Below are 14264 nucleotides of genomic sequence, written 5' to 3'. Positions count from 1 at the left end.
TCAAGCTCCGTGAGTCAAGTGACAGAGTCACAGTGACGCAGCGACGGGGACCAAAGAAAAAGCTTGACAGCGCGGTCTTGATGCTCCTGTGCGACGCCATTGGCGAAGCTGCGTGCCGTTGGGGCTTCTGGAAATTCCGGGTCCAGCGATCCAAGAATAAACAGCGGGAGCCAAGCAAGAAATCCAAAACCCACAGTGGGTCGCCGGTTGGGTAGACCTCGCCGTCGAGATGTCACCGGCACGTCGGTTATTTCAGTCTGCTGTCGCGTGTACGAGTACGAGCATAGCAGAGCAAGCATGTGCGGGAGGCGTGGCTGCTGCCAATGCTTGGGTTTGAGGCGAGACGGCCGAGATGCCATTAATCTCGTGAGTCACCTCGCTTGGCGATGTCTTGGACCCTCGGGCCGTGCAATCGAGACTCTGCCAAGGGGCCGATGACCGTAGGGAATTCTCGCCGGGTCGCCGCAGACCGCGTCGCGGCATGACAAACTGATGGGGGCCCGTGAATAATAGCACGCACGGCGGGCGCTTCCGGGAATACGGCCGGAGCACGGTCGGCGGGAGACAGCTGTGGTTGGGCCGCCGGCAGCGCGGGAGAGTCAGGAACCTTGCGTCCGAATCCAGCATCCAAGCTGTCCGGCCCGCCAATGGGAACATCATGCCGGGAAGCAGTGGCCAATGCCGCCCAACAAATTTTTTTCTGCGCTGAGCAAGCCAGGGGCAGTAAATGCAGCAGGTAGGAACGGTAGTGCCGGCGGCGTGTGTTGGCCATAGGTTACTTTCGCTTCCCGCCGACGTGAAGAAAAAGTGCGGAATGGGCGAGTGAGGTGGTCGCCTGCTGTACTGCCTGTTGGGTGTTGGTCCCTGGCTGCGTCCGGCCGCCTGCGAGTAAGTGGCGGCACATGGACGGCGGGTGGCAGGCCCGACTATCCCCAAGGCGGCGCATCATGGTCGACGAGGTGGCTGTCGCAAACATGTTATGAAAATTTTTTCCTTCAGGGTGCCGTGACGTCGCGTAGATTTTTCTGTAGTATTACTTCTTCTACACGACGTGAGATTGATGGAGAAACGCAGGCCTAAGATGCGCGCGGTGACCAGCTGCTGGCCATGGCAAGGGAGCTTGGGCGCGCGCGCGTCCCGCTGTCGGTGGGCGGCCAGTGCTGCGTGCTGCACTGCACTGCACCGATAAGCACGTGCTTCCGCGCAACCACTCGGGAGCTGCGCAAGACTCGGTCTGCATACCACTGCAGTGAACCTGCGGCGAGGTAGCAAAACGGGTATCATTTTTCGCAAGGGGCGATAGGCACGTACAAACCTTGTGCAGTGCCGCATCGGCGACCGCAGGCAGGGTTCGTCGGTGGCTGCATGTTGCGCACGCAGCGGCAACTCTACAGCCGCGGCGGCGGCGGCGGGTGGAGGCTCCAACCGCCTTGGAACAGGGCCCGGTGGAAGTTTCGAGGAACAAATTTGCTTCTATCCAGCAACCCCGTCGAACGCCTCTTGTTTGCCGCCGCCACGGCCCAGGATGCCAGCAGCAATCAAGGGCACGGAATCGCCTGCACAGAGCGCAGACGAGAGAGGGTGAGGTGGGGGCTGCAGGGCTCCACAGCGGACGTCGCAGCGCGCGCCTCCCAGGTCGTCTTGAATCGGGCGCCTTCCGGGGGCTTGGGTCGTCGTTCGCCGGGAGCAGCGCCAGCGTCAGAGGCTGCTGTAGCCGCTCACCTACTGGAGGAAACCTCGGCCGGGCTGGCTCACCCGAGCGCTCCACGGATGGCCCAAGGCTTGCGAGGGATCCATCCATGGACGACGGATTGCGCAGCCCGCCCCGGGCAGGCAGCACTCGCCTGCCCGCTGGAGCATCCCGCCGGCTCCCCAAAGCGGCCCCTCCGACGCCGCCATGCCCGCGACCTTCGCAGCCGCCGTCACTCGGGCAAGCAGTCATTCACTCTTTTAGCTCCACCTCCTACCGTCCATCCGCTCCATGACTTTTGACTTCTTCAAACCCCCATTCTCTCTGCCATTCTCTCCCCCCCCGCCCGTCTGCCATCCCATTCACGGTCTCACGACCGCCCTCCTCGGGCACCCAGACATCTAGCAATCGCGTCGACAAGCTGGAGACTCCATCCCGCGCTCACCATGGCGTCCGAACAGCCTCGCCGGGACGCTGCAGTCCCAGGCCCCAACAGTATGTCTTGCGCCCAGTCCCTCGCGTCTCTCCCGATCGTCCCGGGAGCCGTACCCCTCCACCTCCCCCTCCCCTCCCAGTGACATTCCTGTCGCTCCCCGCGCCGCATCATTCGCCGCATTGTTTCGTGACCGCCGGCCCGGCCATGGACATTTGAACTGCGTCCGAACCCGGCCCGCCATCGGTCGGTCCAGTTCCAGTTGGCTGACATGCATCGCCATCCACAGCTGCGCCGGCTGAGCATCCCACATCCCAGCCTGCCGCCGCCGACGACGACGGCAAGCTCCGCAACGATGTCCCCGCCGTTCGCTTCTCCTCCGCCGTCGAGGAGATTTCTCCGACCGCGACCGCGACCGTTCCCCAGCTCGAGCAGGACAACAGCATCACCGAGGCCACCGCCGACCAGCTCAGGGCCTTTGCGACAAAGTCGCTGCAGGGCAAGCCCCTCCAGGAACGTCGCATGAACACCTTCCAGTTCGAGGCATTCTCTTTGCCTCCGTCGAGAGTAAGTTTCAATTCAGCTTCCGCTCTCTTGCCGAGCCTGAGACACTGTCGCGCAGCTTATTGCGACCACTAGAAAATCGCTGACGCTTCATCCTGCAGGTGCCTTCTCGGGAGGACGAGTCTCCCGACTCAACCAGGCTATCCACCCCAATTTCCTCCCAAATACAGTCTCCCCATGGTAGCCCCAGGATCTCGGCTTTGGCCTCGCCTCCCTTGACCCCGGCCGGGTCGGGCCCGTCAGGCGCAGGAGAGAGACGGCCAGGCAAGGAAGCTGGCGACCGGACCTCGGGTCTCAGCGAGCCCCCATCCATCACCCCGCAGCCTACCTCGTCACACGAGAAACCGTCCGCCGCCATCAGGGGCTCCCTCGCTCACCGACCGGCGTCATCCGACCAGGTCATGCGGAGGTCATCCTCGGCAGAGGACCACAAGTCGCACCGAAGGGGCATGTTTGGCGGAGGCGGCTCCTCAGTTCCCACCTCTCGAGAATCGAGCCCGTCTCGCAGAGAGGCGTCCAACTTTTACTCCAAGCCCGTGACCCCCGGTGGTGACGCCAACGACCCGTATGCCAAGGGCCGACGCCCGCCTCAGCATTCGCACCCGACCCGACACTCCATCGACCCCCGATTCGTCTTCTCCCGGAAGAAGAAGCACGGCTCGCCCGGCGGGTCCAAGTCGAGCCTGTCGGAGAAGCAAGGCTCCGGCTTCTTCAGCACCAAGAATGGCAGCGAGGAATTCAGCGACAGCGGCCATGCCCCGGGTCACGGTGGCTCCATGGTCGACCTGAAGCGCTTCTTCCGGAAATCGGGCCATCATAAACACCATCAAAAGAAGAGGGATGCGTCACCCGCTCCATCGATCAGGACCGGCACTAAGACCCCGCCGAGCTCGCGGTCTACGACGCAGCTTCCGTTTGGAGAGGACCACGGTCTCACTTCCAAATACGGCAAGCTTGGCAAAGTGCTGGGCTCGGGTGCCGGCGGGTCCGTCAGGTTGATGAGGCGCAAGGACGACGGCACGGTATTCGCGGTCAAAGAGTTCAGGGCACGCCACACATATGAGACCGAAAAGGAGTACAATAAGAAGGTCACGGCAGAATTCTGTGTCGGGTCGACCCTCCACCACGGCAACATCATCGAAACGCTGGACATTCTCCAGGAAAAGGGGCGATGGTTCGAGGTCATGGAGTACGCGCCGTTCGACCTGTTTGCTATTGTCATGACGGGCAAGATGTCGCGCGAGGAGATTCGATGCTGCTTTCTGCAGATCCTGAACGGAGTCACCTACCTGCACAGCGTCGGCCTAGCCCACCGCGATCTCAAGCTGGACAATGTGGTGGTGAGCGACAAGGGCATCATGAAGATTATCGACTTTGGCAGTGCACACGTATTCAGGTATCCGTTTGAGAACGGCGAGGTTCCAGCTAAGGGTGAGTACTTCTGAGACCCGAGACACGATACATTGGCTGACTGTGAAAACTAGGCATCGTCGGCTCTGATCCGTATCTGGCTCCAGAGGTGTATGACGCCAAGGAGTACGACGCGGCGGCCGTGGACATCTGGTCCCTCGCTATCATCTTCTGCTGCATGACCCTGCGGCGTTTCCCATGGAAGATTCCGCGAATGACGGACAATTCCTTTAAACTGTTCGCCGCCGACCCAACCCCCGGTCACGACCCGAACCGGCTGCTACGCCCGTCCAAGTCGGAGAGCCAGCTAGCCAGCACGCCCGCGCGGGACTTTTTGATGGAGGATGAGGTCAAGGAGAAGGAGCACCATAGCCACAAGCGCGACAACTCGGAGACGGCGTCTCATCATGGCGACCACCATCACAAAGATAAAGACGGCGCGACTGGAGAGCGCAAGGAGGTCATCCGGGGCCCCTGGCGTATTCTCCGGCTGCTGCCACGAGACAGCCGACACATCGTTCATCGGATGCTCGACCTGAACCCGGCCACGCGCGCCAAGATGGACGAAATCCTCCAGGAACCGTGGGTGGCCGACACGGTGATATGCCAGCAGCTCGAACACGGCGAGGTGATTCCCGCCGAGGACCACACCCACGTGCTCGAGCCGCCTGCGTCGCAGCCTCAGCCAAAGACGTGAGATGCGACGCGGAAGGCATACTGAATGCAATAATCAAGGGCGTTGGGGTTCGAGGAGACTAGGTCTCGTGTAATGGCTAGCTACGGACGACATGTTTCACTTGACAGGCATCATGAAGAGAAGGCAGACTGCGCAAGGCGAGTCTGGACATGACATTACAGGGGGGCCGCAAGGGTATTGGATACAGGACATTGGATAGAGTAGTACTCCGTAGACAGGTAATTTCCAATGATGCTGCCTCTGGTGGCGCATGATGACGTTGCATGCAAGATGCCTTCTCTTTGCGCTGCGATGTGACATGGCGGTCCGAGTCGGTTCGGCGAGGGAAGCTGTTCGGCAACTGCCGCATGCAAGTGGAGCGCCGAGGATGGAGCGGTTGCGGAGGTACACTGCCATGGTCGGAACCGGGGAAATCAGTTGCCGGGGCTGCCGGGGGGCCGTTGCCAGCCAGCTCGGGGCTGGTCGAAAAAATTCGCTGCCGCTGTGGAAGCTGTTGGAAAGCAGCTCCACCCGCCCGGCGTCTCTCAACTCCAGCAGCCAACTTCGAGCCCGACCATCAGCCCCCTTCACCGACTCCAATTGCTCTGTCATTGCATCCCGCGAAGCCTCCTTCGACCCATACACATTATAATCACAATGGTACGTGTATCTCTCTATACTTGGAAGCGCTGCACGGGCCGTGCCGCCTGCCAGACGAAGCTGTGGCCGTGAAGAAGAAGCACGCGCTCGGCATGCGCTCCTCGGATAGCCCTCGGCTACTAGCACGGCACGGCGACGGCAGGGCTCTACGGGGGGAACGAGGCGCGGCGCTTGCAGGCTCGCTGGCCGAGTGCGGGAGTGAGCGACTGCGTAACGAACAGACTGGCTGACGCGCGAAACACCCCGGTGGAATAGGCCACTTCGATTCGATCCATCCGCGCCCTCGCGCCCCTCCTGGACCGCGTGTTGGTCCAGCGCGTCAAGGCCGAGACCAAGACGGCCAGCGGCATCTTCCTGCCCGAGTCGAGCGTCGAGAAGCTCAACGAGGCCAAGGTCCTGGCCGTCGGGCCCGGCGCGCTCGACAAGAAGGGCAACCGCCTGCCCATGGGTGTCGCCGTCGGCGACCGGGTGCTGATTCCTCAGGTATGCCGGCGCCTATCCCCCGAAGTTGGCTGCTCTCTACGCGGCGCCGTCCTACATTGGATGACATGACGGAGGCGCGCGCTGGGTTACGGCTACTGGCGGTTTTGTATATTGTATAGAAACGGAATGTGCTAACACGAGGGTTTGCAGTTTGGTGGCTCGCCCGTCAAGGCCGGTGAGGAGGAGTACCAGCTGTTCCGTGACAGCGAGTAAGTTCACCCAAGCAGCTCCCCCTCAACAATGGTGACCTCGCGGACGATGTTGGAAACTAACGCCCTGTGACAGGATCCTGGCCAAGATCAACGAGTAAAGACGATACCCACCCACGCGGACCAAAACTCAAAAAGCAAAGGCGGCGCCGACCATCGGGACAAGGAACTGTACTATACTGTACCATACGGCAAGACGTCGCGATCGAGAATATGGGGAGGGGAAAACTTGGAGATGGGATCTCTCGCAGTGTGTCTGGGGACGGCGGTATCTAATGTAAAAAATGCTTGAACGCGGGGGGAGACGGGAAGTGGTGCGAGGTGTACGAGGTAGTAGTTCTCAGGACCGCGCAGATTCCATGTTCAAATCTCCACTCAATCGTTGACTGTTGCACCGGGCTCGGTCCTTTTGCTTGCTTGATTCCGGCTCGGGGCGTTACGTGGACGAGATAGAGCACTCACCAGGTCTTGAACATGAGGACCCCCCGTTCCCCGCTCCGGTTATGAAGACAGGAGATGCAAGATTCGTCGCCCGTCTTGGGGGTTACGCGCACTTCTTCGACGCGAAGGCCCGATATGAAAGGCGTCGTTGTTGGCCGCCACCGTGTTTCGCTGTGTGGTACCGCATGTCACGGGGACCTCAAAAGTCGAGATTCGACGCGCCCGCCAAAGCTCCTTGTCCGACGCAACGTTTTGCTGCGCGCAGCCCGCCGGGGGGGGGGGGTTCCTGCCATGAAGACGGGGGCCCAACGCGCAAACACACCCGTTGGTCGCTCGCCACTCGCATGTTGAAACGCAAGACGGCGCCTGGACACCTCCCGGGCCCCCTTTTGTTCCCCCCTATGTGGGTTCATCGGGCCTCCTCACGGGGTCGTGCTGCTTTTTGTGCTTTGCTCTCGGCGTGTTGCTGGTCGGGGGCTTCCCCTAGGCGGGCAGGCCGGCGTTGACAGTGCGGCGGCGATAGTCCCTTACAGTTCGCACCTCCTGTATGGACGGCGCCATTTCGTGCAGTGTGAAGTATAGTAGGCGCTGTGCGACGAAGGGGGGGTGCTTCCCGCCTGGTTGTTGGGTCGCGGCCCGCGGCGCCGATTATAAGGCCGTTCGTTTCGTTTCAAGGCCGGCTGCCTCTTGGCCTCCATGAGACGTCCATTGGGCGGCGGCAACGACATGCGTGAGCTGACCCGCCGCCGAGGACCGCCCTTGTCGGGTCTGCCATTCGCCAAGGGGGGGTTGTTTTGTTTTACGAGTACGCTGAAGAGCGGGATGTCTGCCTCGCCGTACGAGATCCTGTCCAGCGGTTTGTGTGTGTTTGCGGCTCTTGGATTGGGCTGGCCGGGCCTGGCGGCGGCAGCGGCCCTGCGTGCATGCATGCATGCAGGGCTGGCTGGCTGGCTGGCTGCGGATGACGTGCAGGACTGAGGAGGGGAGGCGGTTTGAGGAGGCGGGGAGGCAGGGCGGCTACCAACCTTTACCTACCTTGGATACCCAAGCTTTAGCATGGGGATGCTGGCCGGGGAGATCAGGGGGAGGTAGCGGCATATTGAAGGATGGAAGAGGCACTATAGATGAACTCGGAGGCTCGCACAACGTAGAGTTGAGTTGCCCAAGTGTCTGGCAGCTTGGGTAGCCGCCGCCCTGGCTCGTGCGGTCGTGCAGAGCGTCACTGTACCCTGTCGACGAGGCATTCAGTCTGCACAGCAGCCGCTCGACCAGCATATAAGAAGAACCGACCCCAGGCGACCTTCAAGGTATAGCGTGTGTGCGTGTGAGTGTGTTGCTGTCGACGTTCATTTATTCTCTCTCGGTGCCCGCCTGCTTCTTGCTTCATAGACACAAGGAGGTCCTCCTCGTGGCATCGTCGTGCGTCTGTCCCCGCCCCGAGTGCGAGTTTCGGTCTTATTTGCCAACTGTCGCCTGCCCTTTGTCACTTTCTCAGTGTTGTGTTGTATCGCTGTTACTTCACACTCCTTGACTGCTGGGGCCTGTACCTGTGAATCGGACGCAAAGGTACGCACAGTGGCACGCGGGCGCGCTTTTGTCTGGGCGACTCTCCTTCATCACTTCCTTCGCACGCGCAACAGCTGGCAGCAAGCACTCCTTTTTCTGCAGCAGCAACACTTTATCACACGTTCATTTGACCGGTAGACAACGGCCGCTCTGTTCTATTCTTTAAATTCGCGGGGCCGCTGCGCGAGAACCGATACTTGCCTTCTCTCTTCTTCCCCTTCCTTTGTTCCTTATTACAGGGTATACAAACCAACCTGGTGCGACTTTTGGTGACCGTTTATACCGTCACTTTTTACAACTTGGCTTCACGATAGCAGCAACGCGTTTTGTAGAAGGGCAAATCACACTTGCGTCTTCGCGATGAAGGTTCTCACGGTCCTTGGCCTCGTCTCGGCGGCGAGCGCCCACACGCTGTTTACGACGCTGTTCATCAACGGCAAGAACCAGGGCGATGGCACGTGTGTGAGGATGCCGATGAATGGAGCCACAGCGAATGGCCCAATACGTCCTGTCACGGGTGATGACATGGCCTGCAGTGCGTTTGCCCCTTTGCCAATATTCACTGCCACGTCTTGCCATTCACATACACAAGACAACAGCTGACACACCACCGCGTACAGACCGTGATGGCGGCAAGGCCGTCACGTACACGTGCCCCGCGCCAGGCAAGGCCACGCTGACGTTCGAGTTCCGCATGTACTCGACGGGCGAGCAGGAGGGCGCCATCGCTGACGGCCACTTGGGACCCTGCGCCGTGTACGTCAAGAAGGTGGACGACATGTACAAGGACACAGCGGCGGGCCCCGGGTGGTTCAAGATCTGGGAGGACGGTCTCGACGCCAAGACGGGCGAGTGGTGCGTGACGCGCCTCATCGCCAAGAAGGGCCTCTTGTCGGTCGACCTGCCGCCGGGCCTGCCGCGAGGGTACTACCTCGTGCGGCCCGAGATCCTCGCTCTTCACAACGTGCCCGCAGCGGGCGACCCGCAGTTCTACGCCGGGTGCGCGCAGATATACGTCCAGGATGGCCCCGAGGGCAAGCTCGACGTGCCCAAGGAGTTCCAGGCCAGCATCCCCGGGTACGTCGCGATGTCGTCCCCCGGCCTGACGTACAACATCTACAACAAGCCGCTGCTGCCGTACCCGATGCCGGGTCCCAAAGTGTACATCCCCGCGGGCCCGCCTGCTGCCGGCAACAATAAGCCACAGGACCTCTCGAGCTCGTCACCAACTGTTCAGAAGCCGGGTGACTTCAAGGGCGCGGTGCCCTCGGACTGTCTGATCAAGAACGCAAACTGGTGCGCCAAGCCGCTGGCCAAGTACACGTCGGCGACTGGCTGCTGGGCGGCGACGAAGCAGTGCTACGAACAGAGCCAGACGTGCTGGGACAGCGCGCCGCCGAGCGGCAGCGCCAACTGCAAGGTGTGGCAGGACTACTGCAAGAGCATGGAAGGCGTGTGCGGCGGCGGCAAGGACGTCTCGGTTCCGCCGGCGTTCCAGGGCAAGGAGCTGACGGCCAAGGTGCCGGGTGACATTCCGAAGCCGTGGGACAACCACGAGCGGTCGACTGGAGGAGGAGCCGATACGAACGCGACGGCGACGGCGACGGCGGTAGCGAGCGCCCCGGCGGCGGTGTCGTCCATGCCGCCGTCGAACGGCACTGGGTACGGCTCTGGGGCGGCAGGGTCCAAGACGTCGACCGACGGGAGATGCGGCGCTGACAAGGGCCAGACGTGCCGGGGCAGCGCCTACGGTAGCTGCTGCTCGAGCATGAACTGGTGCGGGACGTCGAGTCGACACTGCGGCGAGGGATGCCAGGGAAGCTTTGGCGACTGCAAGTGATGAGTATTTGAAGCAGCGGTCAGAGCTGGGCCAGGGCCAGGAGGACTTGTTCTAGTACCGCATGAGTCCGTATATCATTATGGCCCTTGCTTGATCTGTATCAAAACATCAGCAGCTACAGACAATAACTTACATGGCTCAAGACAAAGTCATCAATGATGAACAGCCGGGCGTGTAAGTCGCCGCCAAGGCGCTTTTGCATGTGAGACGCAAGGGTGCGGTGCCGCTGTCGATGTGAAACATCGGCGATTCTTAGCGTCGAATGCTTGAGACGACGATCACCACCTTGACGGCGAGATAACCAATGGGTGCCTTGTAGGCGACGGTGAAGGCAGCACTGAATGTTCATTCATGATCGCTGCTTGTGCGTGGAGGAGGAGAGTTTGGTCGCGCATGCAGGCATCAGTAATCAATCAGTGGCTCTCCAAGGTGATTTTCGCACGGTGTTGTATGTCGGGCGGCGAGGCGAGCCGCTGCGTCATTGGCTGGCCGCACTCATCCTGTGCACGAGACACTGTGCGAAATGCGGCATGAGCTGTACATACTACTTACAGCTCCTCGAACCAGGCTTGGAGCACAGCATAAGTTCGTCATCCTAACCTGACCCGCTGCGGCCACGTGAAGGCGGGCAGGCAGGCCGACCGGGCGCTCGCTGCAATGGAACGAATAGGAGCCGCCCGAGCGACCCAGGCATCCATGATCTATCAACCTTCCATGCTGCTTCCAATATCGCGAATTATCCCCCAGCCCAGCATTCTCCGTACAACGAGCAGCAGCGACGTCTGCCAGTCCGTCCTCCATCTCAGCTCCAAACAAATCCGCTGCCGACAGCCGGTGCGGCAAAAGCAAACAACAAACGCAAAGGCGGGCGGGACCTGTGCTGCCCGTGCTGCTGTTGTCAGCTCATCAGCGCCGCCGCCGCAGTAGCTCGGTACCTGCAGCGCTCGCCGTGGGTGGTGCCTGGCAGCGTCGTCCAGCGCGCAACACAACTGGGCGGACGGGGCCTCGAACCGCTGCGCCGCTCACCACGTCCATTGAATAGGCCGCGCGCCTGCAACCCGCCAGCGCCGCCGCCGACGCCGCCGACAGGGGCAAAAACAGCCACCGCCACCGCCCACCGCAGCGCTCCTTGGGGTGCCATTCGCTACGACGCACTTGACGGAGTATTACCGCCACGACTGACCACGTCAGGCTGCGCCCGTCCAACTCCACGTTCCCCGTCCACGACACCACAGAGGCCACTTGCGCATCTCATCTCATCTCGCACCGCACCGCAACCGCAGCCGCAGCCCGCACCGCCAACTCCGGCCTCGTCGCGACTCGAATCGATCGCCGCCGTCCGCGCCATTTCGTCACGCACGCGCACCCTTTCCCCGACGCGATAAACCTCCTCGATTCCCTTCCCCTCGACGAGCCCGCCTTGCGACCGCAGACGTCAGACCCGCCGGCCCCCCGTTCGACCTCCGACGACCGCCCTCCTGACCACCAACGCTCGCTCGACGAACGTCGTCGTCACCGCCCACCATGCCGAACAACCGCAACTATGACTTCCTGGTACGCCTCATCCCCGCCCCTCGTCTGTCGTCGTCGTCTGTCGTCTCCGCCGCCGGCGTCTCCTGATGGTGCGGGCTCGCATCTCCCCCTCGCGCGTCATCGCCTGTGCGGAGCCTGCCAAGCCGCCGATGCTGCCACCACTGAGGGTCTCGAGAGCCTGCGGCGGGCGACGCTGGCGACGACGATGAATGACGGCAAGGCCAAACGCTGACCTGCCCCCTACAGATCAAGTTGCTGCTGATTGGCGACTCCGGCGTCGGCAAGTCGTGCTGCCTGCTGCGCTTCAGCGAAGACTCCTTCACCCCGTCCTTCATCACCACCATTGGCATCGACTTCAAGATCCGCACCATTGAGCTCGATGGCAAGCGCGTCAAGTTGCAGATCTGGGATACGGCCGGCCAGGAGCGCTTCCGCACAATCACCACCGCATACTACCGTGGCGCCATGGGCATCTTGCTCGTCTACGACGTCACCGACGAGCGGTCCTTTAACAGTGCGTGCTTTCCTTCCCCTTCTTGCAGTACCACAGTAGCAGCCCAGCTAATGATGCCCTACCCACAGACATCCGCACGTGGTTCCAGAACGTCGAGCAGCACGCCACCGAGGGCGTTAACAAGATCCTGATTGGCAACAAGTGCGACTGGGAGGACAAGCGCGTCGTCTCCCAAGAACAGGGCCAGGCCCTCGCCGACGAGCTCGGCATCCCCTTCCTCGAGGTCTCCGCCAAGAGCAACATCAACATCGACAAGGCCTTCTACAGCCTCGCCGCCGACATCAAGAAGCGCCTCATCGACAACTCCAAGAACGACCAGCCCGCCGGTGCCGGCGTCAACGTCGGTGACAAGAGCGAGGCGGGCGGCAAGTGCTGCTAGACGAGCACAGCACCAACGACACGATTGCCGCTTTTGTTTGTTTGGAATCGCCCGCATCTCACGGCTTGCGGCTGCCTGCCGGTTGCGAGGCGAGCACAGCGGGGACGAAACGCCCTGGGACCGACAGGACTGCCTCAGCAGGAGATCCTTGCGGCGAATGGTTCACGTTGCTCCGCGTTCATCCCGACAAACCCATGTTCCACGTTTTCTTACCTTTGCACGCACACCCTCACGTACTGGAGCACGCACACGCCTCTTTTAGAAGAAAGCAGCAGACACGGTCCGGAGTTATCTTTTCTTGGTTTTTGTTTCATCTGGGTTTAATACATGCTCTTGTGCGTTGCGCTAGACCAGACCGGCGCGGCGGACTCGGGAGGCTGTTGACATGTATGGAGGAGGCGCTCGCTCTCACGCTCGGCTCACGACGATGTGGACGCGGATTCGATGTGGGGTGCGACGTCGTTTGGCTGTCCGTGGGCAAGATGACCGAGGAGAAGAGTTGCACTTGCGATGAGAGCGATTTGGCTGGCGTGCATGCGTGAGGAAGATAGAGATACCGAGACGGGGGACTGGCTGTACAGAGACACTTCTCGATAGGTGGGGGAGGAGAACAGGCACAGTGATATTTACAGGCGGCTACCAGTTTATTATCGATGCATGGATCATGTTTTCCGTGGGCGACGATGCCACGCCGTCGCTGTTATGCACCGCTGGAAGGGCGCGCTGGTTCCAGTGTCGGTGGAAGCGCCGCGCCTCGGCCTCGCTCGCACAGACGACAACGAACCTGCCCCGTAGCGTCTCTGGCGTGTCCCGATCGTCGTGGGCACGAGACGAAACCTTCCGATGCGTCGAGTCCCCTCCCTCGTCCCTGTCATGGCCTCGCTGCGCCCGCTGCTGCTGGAGCTGCTGCGGCGCGGAGACCTTCCATCTGCACCCCCTAGCGACGCCATCCTCCTTGATGCTCCTGCGCAAGTCCTCGGCAGACAATGTAGGCGGATACACGCGCAGCAGCACAACGGGGGGCTTGTCACCGTACCCGTGCTCCGCCCCGCGAACGAGGTCGGCGAGCTGCCTCGCCCAGGCACCGGCACCGGCAGAGACGCGCCGCTTCTCGACATCCAGGCCCGCACGCGACGAGGAGGACGACGAGGTCGGGGGTGGTGGTGCGACTGTAAAGGCTGCGAGCTCGGCGGCGGGCTCGACGCCGGGAGAGCGCAGGTGCGCGGGCGTAGACGCCTCCCACAGGCCGCTCTCGGAGCGCAGGCGGTGGCGCGCCAGGCGGTGCAGGCGCACGAGGCGGTCGCGGTAGGCGGTCGCGGCGGCGGGCGTGGAGAAGGAGACGTGGTACCGGCCGAGGGGCTCGAGGGTGGAGGGGTCGCGCTGCTGCTGGACTGCGGTGGTGTGTCAGGGCGGCCCTCTTGCGCACTATTCAGTGAAGGACAAAGACGCACCTTTCTTGATGACGCTGTGCCAGCTGGACAGGTCACTCGGCGCGATGCGGTAGAAGTCGCTGGCATTGAGGTTGGTGCTCAGGCCGTGGATCGTGAGCATGACGCGCGGGTCTGTTTTGGCGGCGACGGCGGATGAGGCGGCGCCTTGCTCGACGGCGAGGGAGGATGGTGATGATGTGGTGTCGAGGCGTGCGAGGAGCCCTTGGCCGAGAGCCGCACCGGCGCTGGTGTCGTGTGATGGCCGGGCGCGACGCTTGAGCAGCGGCCAGGCGGAGGTATCCGAATCGCGGCTCCGAGCGGGAGAGGAAGAGGACATGCGACGCGCGAACAATGGCAGCGCTGCGTCGACAAGGAGCTTGGATGGCGCTGGGAAGGGGGCGAGCAGCAGCGCCGCGCGGGGGGAGGGCGTCATGAT

At 61.9% G+C, this 14264-nt stretch overlaps 5 protein-coding genes across 5 annotated transcripts; 4 read left to right on the top strand and 1 right to left on the bottom strand.

Annotated features, from left to right (window-relative positions):
- Positions 1-2136: 2136 nt before the first annotated feature.
- Positions 2137-4794, top strand: PLICBS_003656 (serine/threonine protein kinase; the record flags this gene model as incomplete). The annotated part of the gene is made up of 4 exons (XM_018323419.2): positions 2137-2185; positions 2413-2690; positions 2789-4118; positions 4172-4794. 4 exons carry the CDS (start codon positions 2137-2139, stop codon positions 4792-4794), a joined length of 2280 nt encoding a protein of 759 aa, XP_018178649.2.
- Positions 4795-5430: 636 nt separating this feature from the next.
- PLICBS_003655 (10 kDa heat shock protein) lies at positions 5431-6226 on the top strand (the record flags this gene model as incomplete). The annotated part of the gene is made up of 4 exons (XM_018323418.2): positions 5431-5433; positions 5689-5916; positions 6067-6125; positions 6202-6226. 4 exons carry the CDS (start codon positions 5431-5433, stop codon positions 6224-6226), a joined length of 315 nt encoding a protein of 104 aa, XP_018178648.1.
- A 2266-nt stretch (positions 6227-8492) lies between these two features.
- Positions 8493-9972, top strand: PLICBS_003654 (uncharacterized protein; the record flags this gene model as incomplete). The annotated part of the gene is made up of 2 exons (XM_018323416.2): positions 8493-8592; positions 8753-9972. 2 exons carry the CDS (start codon positions 8493-8495, stop codon positions 9970-9972), a joined length of 1320 nt encoding a protein of 439 aa, XP_018178646.2.
- A 1524-nt stretch (positions 9973-11496) lies between these two features.
- Positions 11497-12398, top strand: PLICBS_003653 (GTP-binding protein; the record flags this gene model as incomplete). The annotated part of the gene is made up of 3 exons (XM_065600263.1): positions 11497-11526; positions 11752-12019; positions 12088-12398. 3 exons carry the CDS (start codon positions 11497-11499, stop codon positions 12396-12398), a joined length of 609 nt encoding a protein of 202 aa, XP_065456335.1.
- A 636-nt stretch (positions 12399-13034) lies between these two features.
- Positions 13035-13949, bottom strand: PLICBS_003652 (uncharacterized protein; the record flags this gene model as incomplete). The annotated part of the gene is made up of 2 exons (XM_018323415.2): positions 13035-13789; positions 13850-13949. The coding sequence occupies 2 exons, from the start codon at positions 13947-13949 to the stop codon at positions 13035-13037; spliced, it is 855 nt and encodes a 284-aa protein (XP_018178645.2).
- Positions 13950-14264: the final 315 nt, after the last annotated feature.

This window comes from Purpureocillium lilacinum, assembly GCF_023168085.1.
Source record: "Purpureocillium lilacinum CBS 284.36 DNA, scaffold_2, whole genome shotgun sequence".
Taxonomy (NCBI): domain Eukaryota; kingdom Fungi; phylum Ascomycota; class Sordariomycetes; order Hypocreales; family Ophiocordycipitaceae; genus Purpureocillium; species Purpureocillium lilacinum.
Note: the sequence above shows the minus strand (reverse complement) of the source record. Positions and strands in the feature narration are given on the sequence as shown.